This window comes from Acartia tonsa, chromosome 8 (assembly GCF_053477335.1).
Source record: "Acartia tonsa isolate MP-2025a chromosome 8, ASM5347733v1, whole genome shotgun sequence".
Lineage (NCBI taxonomy): Eukaryota > Metazoa > Arthropoda > Copepoda > Calanoida > Acartiidae > Acartia > Acartia tonsa.
Window position 1 is genome coordinate 8,152,356 of NC_137267.1, and position 17,721 is coordinate 8,170,076.

The following is a 17,721-nucleotide window of genomic DNA, read 5'->3' on the forward strand; positions in this document are numbered from 1 at the left end:
ATTCGAGTTAAACGGCTGATATTTTTAGGGATTAAACAAGTTCACAATTTATCTATCCCAAAAAGTCTCATAAAGATTTGCTTTTGAGTTGTGGTGCTATATCGATTCCTAGATTTTCAAGTTATAAATTTTACAAGGTATCGGGATTTTTTTTAGTTTTATTTTTTATGAAACTGATCTATAGTTTTTTTTCCGAATATCCATTCATAATTTTTGAGCTTCGCTACTTATAGATGTTATCATCTTTGTTTAGATTTAGATTACAATTCTAAAAACTTACCCTCATTGTTCTTGTTTCTGATGGGTATAAGTGGAGGTGGTTCCTGCAAAATAAAATTAAAAATAGTTATTTATCGCATCGTATCACTGACAGCTTTCCACGGATATTAAAATGAAAAATTTTACTATTAATTTCGGTTTTGTTATGCTCCGAGTTGCCGAAGTACTGGGCTAACGAAACTGGCATTAATCTTGTAACTTTTATTTTAATATTTTCAGTAAGGCTGAGAACCGGTTCCAATCCACCGGATATTTATCGGTTTCGAAGCCATACTGTAAAAATTAATTCTTTAAAAATCTTTTCATTTCACCCCAAAAAATCTAGGAATTTAGGGGGGATAATTACCCCCACCCCCCCACCCATACTCCTATCCAGCCAGGTTTACTACCCCGCCCCCCCCCCCCACCAAAAAAAGCTTGGACGTCCTTGCTCGAACCCAGCACAAACTACATTACATGGGTTACATTACAGGTCTACTTACAGGTAAGTGTTGGCATTGGTCTGGGGATTCTGCCACCAGTGATTTTATCACAGCGCGCACAGATCTAAAAACAAGGATGATTTTGTCCAGGTGCAACATCAAAAATAATAGTTTTTTTTTCGCATCGTATTGTAGACAGCTTTCCGCGAATATGGAAATGAAAAATCATAAGATTAAAACCACTTTTGTTAGCCACCAGGTGCCAAAAGCCAGGGATAGCAATACTAGTATCAATTTTATAATTTTAATTTCAATATTCGTGAAAAACTAAATGCAATACGATGCTATACATGATTTTTCAGTATGGCGGAAAACCGGTTCTCAACCGGACATTAATCGTTTATGCCTGTTTATGCAGATACAAAGACAAACTTTTTTGGGACCATTGGTATGAAGGTCCTTAGGGCCAAACAAATGACGAAGAAAGCCTTAAAAATTATTTCATATTCTTGAAAAAGGTAAAAAAATATAAACATTCTTCAAGTGAATTTTTTAAATCGTCTACAGTGCAGGGTTGAATAGCATTGATTGAGATCAACTGAAAATTGATTGCCCATTTGTTCCCTAATTTCCGAAGTAGTGCGACAGATAACCCAATTATTGCAAAAGCTATTTTCAGCTACTCCGGTCAAAGGGAAAAGCTATATAATGTATAAACGATTTATACATTAAAAAATTTAATTTTTTGAAGTTTGAAACTTTTTTAGCTAGTAGTAAATATTGAGATAGGATGAGGGTGCTATGTACACAATCGGAAACTAAGATTCAGCTGACATTGATTAAACCTAGCTGTCTATACTATATAGCAGCCGAGTAAAACATTTTACCTCCCACTTATTATATTATTGTCCATTTAGATATTTATTAGTGGTTGAAAATCTCCGATACATTCTAGTCGTCCAACTTAAACAGTCGCCAAGTAAGGCAATGTTAATCTTACCTTAGAGATTCGTCTACGATGGGTTGAAAATCATCAACATATTCTTGACCAGAACCTTCATTTGTACTCTCAACTTCTTAGAAAAAATTTTAAAAATATTAAAAACTGTGTAAATATATTAATTTTTATAAGCGAAGCTTTTCTATAATTATGGTAGGTCCGTCCCTCCGTACGTCTAGTTATTGTTTTTAGCTAATTTAGAATTGTCCTATTGATTTAAAACTTTGCATGATAACTCCTATGACAGTAAGGTACGATTTAGGAAGTCAATACGTCCATTTAAAACAGGTTGCTTTTAACAATAATTATTTGTGATATAATTATCCTATTTATTTAATATTTGGAATACTGATTCCTATTACAACAAGGTACAATGTTATAAGCAAAGCATCTCTACAAAGAAGTCCTAAAAATGTAAGTATGTCTTTAAAAAGTATCCTGCATTAAATAGTTTTGAAACCAATTTACTTAAGATTTTGTTAGACTTTAAAATTTATATTCTGCTTTTTCATTTTTGACACTCTACAAATGTTAATGTTTGTTTGTCATACTATTTCAGATCTTCGCTTTTGTGGATGTTGTCATCCTTGTTTCACAGCAAAGATACTCTATAAATAATCAGTGTCAGTCTTTTTAAACCTCATATATCTGAGTTGAACTAATTGCGACCATGTAAAAATGCCTAGCTAAGAAAATAAATTTTACCCTCTGTAGGAAAATGATCAGTCTTGAGTGAATCCTCCGAAATTGGGAAGAATATTTGGCTGCCAGTTCTGGAACTAGCAGCCTCAGATTCCAGGTCAGCCTGGCGCGGATAGTCCTCACTATGTTCAACAGCTTCCAACTCTCTGGCTCTTGCCTTCGAGGCAGCAAGATGATCCATCAGATCATTTAATTTTCTGTTCTTTTCGTGGTAGTCTTCGCCGTGCGAAGACCTTGAAGTTCCTTGTAAAGATCCTGGAAAAGGACCATGTCGCGTGGCCGGATTGAATATGTAGGTTTCAGGTAAAGTTTCATGAGTGGCTGGTGCTGTGTAATGAACAGCATCTCCAATCTGAGGTATTACAAACGGTGAGGTTACATGAGTAGCTTGAGCTAATGCAGACGGGTACAGATAGCTTGCGGCGGATGGCGCCGTGAATGTAGCATGACTTGTTGGCGACGAAATGGGCGGGGACAAAGCAGAGGCTGGTATTGCCAAGTACTTTGCCTGCAGAGCGGCTGAGGATGCATGGATTGATGATGAGGGGGATGTGGCGGCTCTTTGGATGGTTGTAAAAATGGGACAACTCCTTGTTTCCGCGACCCCAACATTTGATAAACTTGTTGGAGGACAATGCTCGTTGATGTGATCATCACTCTGGTGCCTGGAGGGGGGCACTAGCTTGGCCCAGATCTGGCTGTTGGGTGGCAGGCCAGCGGTCAGGCTGTGCCTGGAGCTGGAGGGGCTGGAGGCAAGTCTCCTGGCCAGGTACTGGTAGGACATGGACAGTTGGGATTCTATCATGTTGGAGCTGGAGGGTATGGGTGAGGGTTGACCTTAATATAAATCTTTGTTAGATGGGGAAAAAAACGTAAGTGATTTGGAGTCCTTTTTTTAAAGGACTCCGAAAATCGCATTACTACATTTAATTTCCAAAATTATTGAAGAATCATTGAAGTGATCCTACAGTAACAATTATGGGGACATTTATTGAATTTTGTTTTTTCAGTTCATTAAGTTAAGTGTCCAAATGTTTTAAACAATATTTATAATCTACAGAATGAGTACTTTTGTTTACTATCGTTGGAGATGTTCATCAATTTATCGTCCATTGTCTTATCCGCAAAGACCCCTGCATGTATTTATTGAAAACAGCCTCGAAGCTGGCTATAGTGCCCTAGCAAAATGGGGTTAGATGTCACTGTTTCTGGCCTACCTATTCTATTGACGTCAGGAAATACCCTATACCCCATATCTTTTCTAAGGGGTCTCTTTTCCCCTTCCCTTTTTCTTTCCCTCTACTATGACGCCAATAGAATGGGTGGGCCAAAAGCGGTTACATCTATTCCCATTTTCCTAGGGCACTAAACATAGCTACAACAGTCTCTCACCTGAATTCAAGGTGGCAGAAGTAGTGACTGATAGAAGCTTGGCAATGGCCGCCAGTGAGGGACCAACACCCGCCGCGGAGGCTGCCAGTGAGGGACCAACACCTGCTGCAGAGGCTGTAGTTGATCCCGGGGACTCGGAGGAGGTCACTGATGACAGAGAAGAGTCGGAACTCGAGGCCTATAATCACAAAAATTAGGCACACCCATGAATTAGGATCACTGGTGCTCTTTAAAGTTCCTGTAAAAAATGACGCCATACAATACAAATGATTAATGTTAGGCCAATACACAGACTAAATTACCAATTGCAGGCAAGTATATATTTTAATTGACCAATGGTAGGCCAGTTTAACGTCGTTTTTATAGGCGCTAAAAACTTTGCGATTATTAAAATATAAATTATATGTGTAGCTAAACTTTAAAATAACATTCTAGTATTCGTTGGCTTAAACACTTCGGGAACTTTTATCAAATCTTGATTGGTCAGTCCAAACAAGCTGTATTCAACCAATAAGTCTAAGGGGTAATTTTGTTTTTCATCATTGGAGATATACAATACATCTATTTATCTGGGTATATCTAAATATCTTTTACATGATTTTTAATTAAATTATTTTTTTATTTTTTTTGTTGATCCTTATTTTGCAATTGGAAAGCCCCTTAAAGCATACTGAACAAGGATCTAGAGGGATAAGACAATGGCAGAAAAATTTATGTACATCCCCAAATATGATACAAAAAATTAATCCTTCTGTAAATTAGAAATAGTAGTTGAAACGTTTAGACACTCAACTTAATGAACCAACAAATTAAAATTCGATAAAAGTCTCCACCTAAGTTGTTACGGTAATAAAAAAAACGTTATAAAAAACTTTGGGGACTAGAGTAATAAAAAAGCCAAATGTCTTTGAAATCCCTCATTTTATCCCCCTAAAAATGTTTACAAATAAATTAGATTACCCATCTTAAATCTTTGAAGCCCCTCATTTACCCCCTCCCCCCCCCCCCCCCCCTCCTATGAAAAGCTTTGATTTCCCTAGTTAGATTTAATATCTCAGAGGGAAGAAAAGAAAAGATAAAACATTATGATAACCGGTTCTACCCCATACCTTATTCTCTTCCCCATTTTCAGATTGAAAGGGTGACGCAAATTTCAGACCCCAGATTTGGCGATTTGAGAATAGTTATTTCTCGTATCGTAATATAAACGGCTTTCCGCGGATATAGAATGTACAATTATAAGATTAAAACCAGTTTTTTAGCCCCGAGGTGCCGGAGGCACCGGCTAAAAAAACTGGGTTTAATCTTATGATTGTACATTTCTATATTCGTAGAAAACTGGATATAATACGATGCTAGACATAGTTTTTTCGTATTTATGAGAACCGGTTCCTATCCACCGGATTCGAATGAATACGAGAAACATTTTTCTTTATATTATAGCAAATTAGATAATCTAGCAAGCATCGCTTTTATCTTATAGAGAAAAATAGTAAATAAAACGGCGAAAACAGAGATCTGAAATTTGCGTCACCCTTCCAATATGACGCAAGACGCATGAACGCTACGACCGTGGCATTATTTTAAACCCAATCGAAAAGAGAGGGGGGTGAATTAGTCTTGCTTACAAAATATAGGATCTTATCATTATAGATCTCAATTTATAATCATAATAATTTTTACATAAATATATATAAATATACTATAGATAATCCCATTTAGAAGAAAAACAATTTTAATTTTATCGGTAATTATTTTTTTTTTTAAACTGTAGTACATATGTTACTAGGGAAAAAAATAAGATTTGGGCACGAAGTGCATGTAATTTTTACAAGTCTTAACAAAATTATGTAGAGATTTGTTGCTAATATACAGGATTCTGTTTAAGGACATACTTATATTTTTAAAATTCTATTATAGAGAGGTTGCGCTTAAAATATAATACCTGGTTGTCCTAGGAATCAAAATTCCAAATATAAGTAATGAAAAAATATACAAGAAATTGTTGAACCTAGTAAAAAGTGTCTGGCTCTGATTATGACGTAAAAAAAATTAGCCAAAGAGAGGTCAGTATACACTGTAATTGACCAATGCAGGTAAAATTTACAGTGGCCTATAAAGTCATAAACAGACTCTTTTACTAGGTTCGAAATTGTTCCCCAAAAAGTTAAAATAATTATTTCTTAATTTACAAGCCGTCAGTAGAACGTTAGTACAGAAACATACAAGTTATTGAGTGGCAACGCTTCATTGAACAATTTTAAAAAATACGAATTAGTATAGTACCTACTCTACAATTAACCCACAACTGTGGCGTAGCGCATCCGCTCGTTGTCGGGAAAGTGATAGGTTCAAATCCCGGCCATACACAACGACTTTACTTTTGAAATGGTTTCTACTTCTTCTATGTCAGGTGCGTGACATAAATAGTAGTGTTTGGCCGGATATCCAACTATATTCATTATCCGGCCGGATTCCGGATATTGAAACTAACCGGGCACTAATTTGTCGGATATCCGGTAATTTGCCGGATATCGGGCCTTTTCAATATCCGGGGGGATACTGGATATTCGGCATTAGAAATCAGCCGGATATCCGGTATCTGGCCAATAAAGTATCTGGCCCAACCATAATAAATAGCAAGACTTCCCTACAAAAGTCGTGCAATCAAAGGATTGGTTGTCTGTTTGATGTTACTTGTTACTCTCACCTGTTCTCTATGAGTTGCTACTCTCGGCGGCGGCAGGTTGTGCTTTCTTTTTGCCCTCCGTCCCTAGGGAAAGTTATCTATAATACAAAGTAGAATGATGTCTCTCCGTCTGTCCCTTAAGATCTTGGTAACCACTGAACCGATCGGATTCTACACTTACACGGGTATATACCTATTGGTCCTGTGGTGGTTTTAGGCTATTTTCTTGGGGGATGGAACATCCCCAACCCCCCCAAATTTTAATTATTTGAAACAGTGGTGGAGTGGGGGATCTCCATAATTAAATCTTCCAAATTTGATTTAAAAATGTTAAAAATACACGGTTGTATTGGGTTCAAACCATTCAGTTTGATAGTTAACACAGACTTTGGGTAAACTGTCCGACACATTTTTAAAATTTAGCCTATGGTTAAAGTTATTCAATAAATAAATTTCAGTTTAAAAATATTTCCCTGTGTTATATAGCCATTTTTAATTTTATATTGTTAAATATTTTTACAATTAGAGGATTTTGTCCTTTTTGGAAGATTTTTTTTTATTTCATAATTTTTGAAAATTTTTAGGACGTTTTACTAAAGAGATGTAACATTAGGACGTTTGTCCCTTTAGGAGATTTGTCGCACTAGGACGTTTGTCGCAGTAAGAGGTTTGTCGGTGTAGTCAACCCCAGAAATTTAGCAGCTGACAATTTAAAATGGCCAAGTTCATACAGAGGTTTTTATTTTTTTTAAAAATGACAAAAACTAAAAAACTATTTTTTGTTAATTAAAGATTATTTTGAAAAGCACTTGCTGGGATGCCCCCCACCCCTTTCCACACAAATGCTCCTAGAGGTCTTGGGGCATATCCGCTAGTCCTTATAATAAATTAAGAGGATGTCTTCTTCTGTCTTTACCGAAGGATCTCGCTAACCGCTGATACGATATGGTTCTGCCTTACAGGGTAGCTTCTTATAGGTCCCGGGAAGGTTTATAACTATTTTTGAATGAAGGTTACAACCAAAGAGTAAAATAACAGAGATGGGACAATTGACAATAAATTATCTTCCCCTAAAAGTATTTTGCATAAATTTCTGCCTCAGGTGAAATAAGGGAGGGGGAGGAATTATCTGGTATTATCCCCTCCCCCCCCCTGAATGCAAAAAAAATTAAGAGAAAAAATATGATGAAAGATTGTATAAGTGAAAATATTTATAAAAAAACAAGGATGACAACATCCATAAGCAGCTTTATTGGAAAAAAACACGAAAACTTTTTCACGTATTTTTTTATGTTTTGTAGCGTGAGTAACAGACAAACGGACAAAGTAAATTAAACACTGGATGCTCATGGGTATAGGGAATCTTCAATATCAGTGGACTATCTTGATTAGCAGCTGAGAAAGTCACATTTCCCCGGTAACGACAGACAGGCCAAAAGACCAACTCTACAAAAGACCAACACTACAAAAGACCAATACTACAAAAACTACAAGAGAATAAACAGAAAATTATTTTTTTTGTATCAATGTAATGAAATAGTTGTATAAAAATCTTCTAAATTTTAAAGAAAAAATCTTCCAATTTTAATTGTATCCAATATGGCGATAAAAAGTTAAAAACACAAGGACAAAATTCAAAACCGAATTTCTTTCTTGAATAACTTTGTCCACAGGCTGAATTTTAAAATTCCATCCGACAGTTTGTCCAAAGTCTGTGCTGGCTACGTAACGTAATAGTTTCGAACCCGATACAACCTTGCTTTTAAAAAAATCGACCCTTTTGTAGGTGTTGGTCTTTTGTAGGTGTTGGTCTTTTGTAGTGTTGGTCTTCTGTAGAGTTGGGCTTTTGTAGGTGTTGGTCTTTTGTAGAGTTGGTCTTTTGTAGCAACGCCGTAAAAATGAAGGAAAAATGGGGGATATATCAAAACAAGGATGACAACATCCATAAAAGCGAAGCACTGAAACGGTAGGACAAACGGACATTAACACTTGTATAGTATCTAAACTGAAAAATCGGAACATATATTATAAATGTCGAATCAAAATTGTAGGTAAATTTGTTGAAAAACTGCTTCAAAACAGGATAATGTTTATGGACATACTTACATTTTTGGACTTGATTATAGAGTTGCTTCGCTTATGATACTGTTCTTTGTTGTCCCAGGAATCAATATACCAAAAATCAGATCAAACGGATAATTAAAACAATTGAAAATTTGTTGTTAAAAAAGTAGAAAAATCAACATGTTTAAAATGGACGTACGGACATTCTGGTAATGATTATAGAGTTGCTACGCTTTCTAAATCGTACCCAACTACTACAGGAATCATCATGCAAAGTTTGAAATCGATAGGACAATTCTAACATGCCTAAATTAACGAATGAAAGCTATCTATCTCGGACGGACGGACGGACGGACGGACGTACGGACGGACGGACGGACGGACCGACCCTAATTATAGAAAAGCTTCGCTTTTAAAAAGAGAGAAGCAACCCCGATCAACTTTAAGAGAAAATTAAAAACTTGATAAAAAGAAAGTTAGAGAGATAAGCCAGACACTAGAAAATTAAATAAAAAAAACTAACAAAAAAACTTGTTTTCAACGAAAACAGATTATTGTCCTTTAATTAATTCGGCATCTCGAGACTAAAAAAAGCTTTAATCTTATAATTGTACATTTTATATCCGCGGAAAGCTGTTTATAATACGATGCGAAAATAACTATTTCAATAATGGCTTCGAAACTGATTAATATCCGCTGAATTAGAACCAGTTCTTAGCCATACTGAAAAATCATGTACATATAGCATCGTATTGCAGACAATTTTCCCCATAATATTAATACCAGTTTTGTTAGCCCGGGCATTCACCCCGGGCTTACAAAGCTAATTTTAATCTTGTAATTTTTTTTAATCCGCGAATGCTGTCTCTAATACGATGCGATAAATAACTATTCCGACACTTTCTTCAAAAAAAAAGATCTGTTAAAAAATGGCAAAATTACATGAAGAAGACAATCAAACATACATTTTGCCCAGGGTTCGGAAGCCGCGCCTCAGCCGCGCATAAGCCTCAGTTTTAAACCTGCTTGTGAGGAGCAGAAAAAGAAATTTTTGAAAGAAGGATTGTCTACTAAAGAGACAGTTTTATACATCCAGCTAAATTTTATAGTAATAAAATGACGATTTCACTGAGGCTTACATGCGGCTTACGCGCGGCTTCCGATCCCTGATTTTGCCGCTTTGTCAGGTAGATACCAAAATAATTCATACATACCACTACTGTTATAGAAATCACCATGTAAAGTTTTAAATTGATATGACAATTCTAACATTAACTAAATTAACTAAAAGAGCTAACCGTTACGGACGGACCTATCCTAATCATAGAAAAGCTTCGTTTATAAAAACCTACCCAAATATTTTTTGCTTCCATGCCGATGGCGAGACACTTTTTGAACCTGCAGGACGAACAGCTGCGGTCCTTGGTACTGATGACACAATTACCACCAGATATCCGGCACCGCAGACCTACTAAAATAATGGATATACAATTATTAGAGTAAAATACTAGAGGGAGAAAGGATTAAATAACTTTATCTCCCCATCGCAACCGCCTTGTACATGCAACCTTTCTATTGGGTCATTGAAAATCAACCAATTATGTCGCTTATGTTAACACAGCCAAGTAGCAGAAAATAATTTAGAAGCAGACAAAAGATATATGTGAAAAAGGAAGGGAGGCAGTTGCCTGTATATACATCTATACCATAGATCTGTTGTACTATTACTTTGATCTTACATCAGATTTTCATGTTCTATGATAAAGTAAACTCTGTAGCGGGCTAAAATAACGAACTACCCCATCTCCCACCCAACCCTTTACCCCATCCTCTTTCCTCCCACTGCACTGGTTAACCGGCCCGACCAATAAAAGTGGGGGGAAATTGCAACCTAAATTGGCGACAATTTTTCTCCTGTTACATCATCCACGTATATTCTACATCCATTACTGAAATACAGAGTTTTAAAAGCAAAGCTTTTCTATACGTAGGGTCGTTCCGTCCGTACGTCTGAGATGGATAGCTTTTTTCATTAATTTAGGCATGTTAGAACTGTCCTATCGATTTCAAACTTTGCATGGTTATTCCTGTAGTAGTTAGGTACGATCTAGAAAGCGTAGCAACTCAATAATCATTACCAGAATGTCCGTACGTACATTTTAAACATGTTGATTTTTTACATTTTCAACAACTATTTTATGTGATCTAATTATATATCCGATTGTTCTGATTTTTGGTATATTGATTCCTAGGACAACAAAGTAGAATATTATATTGTTAGGCAACTCTATAATCAAGTCCTAAAAATGTAAGTATGTACATAAACATTATCCTGTATCAAGAAGTTTTTCAACAAATTTACTCACAATTTTGCTTTGACTCCTATTCATTTATATTCTGATTTTTCAGTTTTGACACTATACAAGTGTTAATGTCCGTTTGTCCTACCGTTTCAGAGCTTCGCTTTTATGGATGTTGTCATCCTTGTTATCATTATATATGTAAGTTGCGCAGACAAAAAAGATTATACAAAGTTTTGAAAAAGTAACCGCATGTTTGTCTGTGTATCTATAGCTCAATATCTTGCTTACCGATATGACTCTGCTTTTCAAGAAATCTTCTTAATGTTCTAGGGAAAGTTTACAACTACCTTTGGGATGGGCATCCAAGAAAAATCTCCCCGGAAAAAATACCCCTAATTTTTGTTAACGTCTTTTTAGATAATCTAAAATATACACCCCTCCCCTTCCCGCTGTGCCCCTAGAGGCTTCTAATAATTAATATAAATGAGCATACCAACTAAATTTTGTAGAACAGTTCTTCTAAAGAAGGCCTGGCACGCATAGCAGCAACTACCTACAATTAACAAGGATGAAGCTTTTTAGGTCTGCCATTGCTAATTTAGTCAGTGTATTGGCCTATCATTGGTCATTTGTATTTTATGACGTCATTTTTTTATAGGCACTATAAAGAGCTTAATCAGCTTAAACAACATCCATAAGTACCGGAGCACTATTAGATAGATTGACAAACGAAAATGTTTAGTAGTAGTAGGCTACGCCTCTAGGGGCTCTTTAGAAGGGAGTGGGGGAGGGGGGGGGAGGGCGTTAAAGTCGACCCCTCCACTTTAGATTTTAGTTTAAAGAAGAAGAAGTAAAAAAAAATAACTGGGGTTTCTCTTTGAATGGTGGTCGTGCCCTCTCTTTCATATAAGTACTAGCGGTTTCGCCCGATAGCCTTTAGGGGCTTTGCCTCATGAGGTAATTAAAAAAACATAAAAAAAATAAATACCTAAATGAATAAAAAATTGGAGGTGCCCTCACTATTTTCGATTTTTTCGAGGGGTATTTTTTTGTTTTTTTTTTTTTGGGGGGGGGGGGGTTCGAACTGACCAATAAACAAGGTCCGTGTTTGCAACCTAAGGTGACAACAAATTTTTCCCTGTCACTATATCCACGTACTAGCGGCTACGCCCCCTAGAGGCCTCTAGGGGCACTTGAGGAGGAGAGAGTCGAATTTAATAACCCAATTTCTTATTTTAGATTTTAATTTTAGTTAAAAAAAATTCAACAAAAAAAAATACGATCAGTTCAGCGGTTAGCGAGATCCTTCGGTACAAACACACAGACACACAAACAGACAGACATCCTGTTACTTTAGTATAAGGATATCCTATATACATTTAATTAATATTTTGTTGATTAAGATTTATGTTACTAGTTGCTACTTAAAATATTCCCTTTCATTTACAAATTTTCTCTAACTCCCCCCCCCCCCCCCCAACAATCCACCCCCCACCTCCTATTGCTTTCCTATTGGGGGGAGGGGGGAGGGAGGGAAAAATTAACAAATACGGGGGATGTTCAAAAAGGGATTAAAATCTCCATATCGATTTTGTTGTACACAATTTTCAGTGAGGACCGTCAAATAGTTTGGATATCCTTAAGTGGTCATTCTTTTTTAAATTATATAAATGAAAATTTCTGAAAATACGATTAACAAAAACTATAGAATTAAAATAATATTCTCATTTTCCCGTTCTTTAAATAAAAAAGTCCCTCAAATATGTATGGCTAAAAATTTGGGGTATAGTTCGTTTCATGGCAACGCCCCTTAAGGGGCGATTTGTCGTATTTTCAAAATGGCTTTTGATAAGTTATTTTAGGTCAGGTTAGGAGAAAAGCTACTGTGAAAATACGAAGAAACGCCCCTTAAGGGGCGTTGACACGGAAGGGACTATACCCAATATTTGAGTATAATTTGGTTCTGCTTTTCAGCGAAATCCCATGCAAGTTCTATTTTTTTTACCACCTATACATAACCCATCTAGAGGCTAGGGGCGCTGCTGCTAGTATTTTTATTTCAAAAAAGCCCATTAAAATAAATCATAACATTATTCAATATTTTTAAAAATAATAGAATTGCCGCTTTAGTTTTTAGAAATCCATTTAAGTACCTCACTCTTCCTTATCTTTCCGAAATACAGAGTGTCGTGTTACTAAGTGTGGTATGTCAAATTTTTTTATTAAGATTTAAACAAAAAAGGCCGGAAACAATATAAATCAGCTTCGTTTGCTTCAAATATTTACTTTAATTAAGCGACAATTCATTACGACACTTAGCTATCGGATCGCGTTACGACTACATCTAAACAGCTGATGTCGACAATTATAAAGATTACCTCCGTAATGTCTATGAGAGTTACAGGATGCCCCACAAACTTCGCAGATCCACGGGCCTTCTTCAAGCTCTGATTATTTGTAAATATTTCAATGATTATTTTTTATATGTTTAATTTTTAAACAATTTACTATTTTCAGTAAAAATAAAATTACTAGGGAGATACTTTAGAAACATAGACAAAAATCGTTTTTTTACATTCTTTACAAAAAACGAATCTTTAGCCCTCTGTACCTTAGAAAATAAAAAATATTTTGAAAAAATTTTCTTAAAGATTTTAAAAATTTATTGAAATATATTGTAAATATAAATTTGCAAGTATAAAACAAGGTGATACATGTGAAACATAGACAAAAATCGTTTTTTTGCCATTATATGCAAAAAACGAATCTTTGGCCTTCTATACCTCTGAAGGTAAAAAATATTTTTAAAAAAAATTTGTTGAAAAATTTCAAAATTTATTAGAATATATTGTAAATATTAATTTGCAAGTATAGAACAAGGTGATACATGTGAAACATAGACAAAAATCGTTTTTTGCCATTATATGCAAAAAATGAATCTTTGGCCTTCTATACCTACCTCTGAAGGTGAGAAATATTTTGAAAAAAAATTTGTTGAAAAATTTCAAAATTTATTAAATATATTGTAAATATTAATTTGCAAGTATAAAACAAGGTGATATATGTGAAACATAGACAAAAACCGTTTTTTGCCATTTTCTGCAAAAAACGAATCTTTGGCCCTCTATACCTTAGTAGGTAAAAAATATTTTGAAAAATTTTTGTTGAAATTTAAAAAGTTTTATATAAATATTATGAAAAATAATAATTTGCAAGTATAAAACAAGGTGATATATATAAAACATAGACAAAAATCGTTTTTTGCTATTTTCTGCAAAAAACGAATCTTAGGCCCCTAATACCTCAGTAGGTAAAAAATATTTTGAAAAAATTTTGTTGAAAGTTAGAAAATTTTATTTAAGTATTTTGAAAAATAATGATTTGCAAGTATAAAATAAGGTGATATATATGAAACATACATTTTTTGCAATTTTCTGCAAAAATCGAATCTTTGGCCCTCTATACCTTAGTTAGTAAAAAATATTTTTAAAAAATTTGGTTAAAAGTTAAAAAGTTTTATAAAAATATTTTGAAAAATAATAATTTGCAAGTATAAAACAAGGTGATATATATAAAACATATACAAAAATCATTTTTTGCCAATTTCTGCAAAAAACGAATCTGTGGCCCTCCCTACCTTAGTAGGTAAAAAATATTTTGAAAAAATTTTGTTGAAAGTTAGAAAATTTTATTAAAATATTTTGAAAAATTATAATTTGCAAGTTTAAAATAAGGTGATATATGTGAAACATAGACAAAAATCGTTTTTTGCAATTTTCTTCAAAAAACGAATCTCTGGCCTCCTATACCTTAGTAGGTAAAAAATATTTGAAAAATTTTTTTTTGAAAGTTAGAAAATTTTATTCAAAAATATTTTGAAAAATAATAATTTGCAAGTATAAAATAAGGTGATATATATGAAACATAGACAAAAATCGTTTTTTGCCATTTTCTGCAAAAAACGAATCTTTGGCCCTCCCTACCTTAGTAGGTAAAAAATATTTTGAAAAATTTTTGTTGAAAGTTAGAAAATTTTATTTTAATATTTTAAAAATAATAATTTGTAAGTATGAAATAAGGTGATATATGTGAAACATAGACAAAAATCGTTTTTTGCCATTTTCTGCAAAAAACAAATCTTTGACCCTCCCTACCTTAGTAGGTAAAAAATATTTGAAAATTTTTTTTGAAAGTTAGAAAATTTCATTAAAATATTTTGAAAAATAATAATTTGCAAGTATAAAATAAGGTAATATATATGAAACATAGACAAAAATCGTTTTTTGCCATTTTCTGCAAAAAACGAATCTTTGGCCCTCTATACCTTAGTAGGTAAAAAATATTTGAAAAAATTTTGTTGAAAGTTAGATAATTTTATTTTAATATTTTGAAAAATAATAATTTGCAAGTATAAAATAAGGTGATATATGTGAAACATAGACAAAAATCGTTTTTGCCATTTTCTGCAAAAAACGAATCTTTGGCCCTCCCTACTATAATGGGTAAAAAATATTTTGAAAAAATTTTTTTGAAAGTTTAAAAATTTTACATAAATATTTTGAAAAATAATTATTTGCCTATTTTTGTCTATGTTTCACATATATCACCTTTTTTTATACTTGCAAATTATTATTTTTCAAAATATTTAAATAAAATTTTTTAACTTTCAACAAAATTTTTTCAAAATATTTTTACCTACTAAGGTATAGGGGGCCAAAGATTCGTTTTTTGCAGAAATTGGCAAAAAACGATTTTTGTCTATGTTTCACATATATCACTTTATTTTAAACTTGCAAACTATAATTTTTCAAAATATTTTAATAAAATTTTCTAACTTTCAACAAATTTTTTTAAAAATATTTTTTACCTGCTGAGGTATAGAGGGCCAAAGATTCGTTTTATGCAGAAAATGGCAAAAAAAACATTTTTATCTATGCTTTACATATTTCACCTTATTTTATACTTGCAAATTATTATTTTCAAAATATTTTAACAAAAATTTTTAACTTTCAACAAAATTTTTTCCAAATATTTTTTACCTACTAAGGTATAGAGGGCCAAAGATTCGTTTTTTATAAATTGGCCACAAGTTATTTTGAATCTACAGAAAATGTGACTGTAAACTTTAGCAATCCCTAGTTTAGGAAGCAGTGGAGGTTGAGAATTCTCCTTCTCTCTTGATTTTACCCATGATATTTTTAAATGTGAATATTCTAATTATTCATATTTTCTGAAATAGATTGTATAAAATTAAGGCCTAAAATTAGATTTGGTGATTGTGGTTTTATTAATTAATAATTCAAACTTTTATATCAATCTTTATTTATTTAATTGAATATTAATAATAAATCACAATTATAGCAGAAAAGGAGTTGTGTTGTTCACCACAGAAAACAGCAAATGATCAGTATTTCCATTTAATCTTTAAAAGATTACAAATCGTACCAGGAAGATAGTGCAAGAAAAGGCATTTTAAAAATCATCTACTTGATTCTACAAAAGACTCAACAATTTACAGTTGTTTACTATGCTCTCTTCAATGTGGAGTGATGAACGTTTGGAGACTTGTGGGGAACAGAGGCAAACTTCATTTTTGGCCCTTTTCATGCCAAAAACGAATCAGGGGAACCATGTGTGCAAGTTGAAACTGAACTGAACTTCAGAAAGTTCTAATTAAATCTAAACTTATATTTGATAAATGAATTAATCAATGTAACTAGTTTTGATTAAATTTATAAACTTGTCAGTTTTTCTTTAAATATAGTTATGTAAAGGAGGATATGCAAGTTCGTTTTTTGACTAAAAAGGCCAAAAAAACAAATTTGTTAAACATGCTATTTTTGTGAAAGAATTAAATAAAAATATTTATTTTTATTTATCAAATAAATTTTAAACAGACCAATGAATTCAAATTATTGATTTAGTGATTTCTTTGAAACAGAAACAAAAATCGTTTTTTACATCACCAGGGCAAAAAACGAATCAAGGGCAACTTAAACCAATGAATAATAATATAACATATTAATGAAGAAAGTTAAACAAAAGGAAGATCAAAAGTTTTCAGAAATGCCATAAAAATGCCCCAATAGATTAGGTAGAATGATCAAGGCAATTCAATCACAAAAGTTCGTTTTTAGCTGCATCTGGCAAAAAAACGAAACAGGCCTGAAGGCAATATTTGGATCTTGCAGATGAGGATGTAACCCAAGAAGAGGAACTCCTGACATACATAGCATACCTCAAAATATGAACAATTCAGGATTGTTTCAAATGTTTGGTTACATGTGAATATACACCCTTCCCCATTTTATAAAGGGACAGCTTTATTTCGCATGCGACGAAATTAGCAATTTTAAGATATAACTTTTAAATATTTTTCTTGTGGTAATTTTATCATAAAAGATTGAAATATCCAGCGATTTTTATCATTTGTTGATTTTTGTCGCTTAATTAATGTTGCGACAGCAAAAAATATTTATAGTTCACCCTGCACTTTATTAATGAGGGACAGTTGGCGCGTTTTTAAGAAAATGGGGTAGAATTATAATTACAAGATTGAGCTTCGTGACCCAATTCTTGATTTAAAACGCGAATCATTTTTAGAGTACGGGTAGATTTTCCCACGGTCAATTTGGGAAGAAAATGGGGTGGGAATGTGAAAAATTTACGATATAATAATTAATATTGTTGTTGTTTTTAGAAATTGATGTTGGGTTTAGATACATTTTATAACAATTTTTTACGTAAGTTTGGACCTGTGGCGTGCACTGGATTTATGAAAAAATGGGTAGAGTGTCTAGGTAAAAACTTAACACTTAGGGCTAGTGCCTGAAAGGGTTAGGTAGCCGTGGGTAAAAAGCCCTGTGGGGT

At 33.5% G+C, this 17,721-nt stretch overlaps 1 protein-coding gene and 1 long non-coding RNA gene across 2 annotated transcripts; both read right to left on the reverse strand.

The window, feature by feature from the left end:
* Positions 1-281: 281 nt before the first annotated feature.
* Positions 282-1,775, reverse strand: LOC145325389 (uncharacterized). Its single transcript, XR_013881465.1, has 3 exons — positions 1,702-1,775; positions 762-825; positions 282-323 (listed from the first exon to the last, which is right to left on the reverse strand). It is a non-coding gene; the product is annotated as an uncharacterized LOC145325389 (long non-coding RNA).
* Positions 1,776-2,383: 608 nt separating this feature from the next.
* Positions 2,384-11,400, reverse strand: LOC145325656 (uncharacterized). The gene is made up of 5 exons (XM_080168610.1): positions 11,345-11,400; positions 9,901-10,019; positions 6,506-6,568; positions 3,796-3,973; positions 2,384-3,240 (listed from the first exon to the last, which is right to left on the reverse strand). Exons 2-5 carry the CDS (start codon positions 9,919-9,921, stop codon positions 2,384-2,386), a joined length of 1,119 nt encoding a protein of 372 aa, XP_080024736.1. The 5' UTR covers positions 9,922-10,019; positions 11,345-11,400.
* Between the last annotated feature and the right edge of the window lie 6,321 nt (positions 11,401-17,721).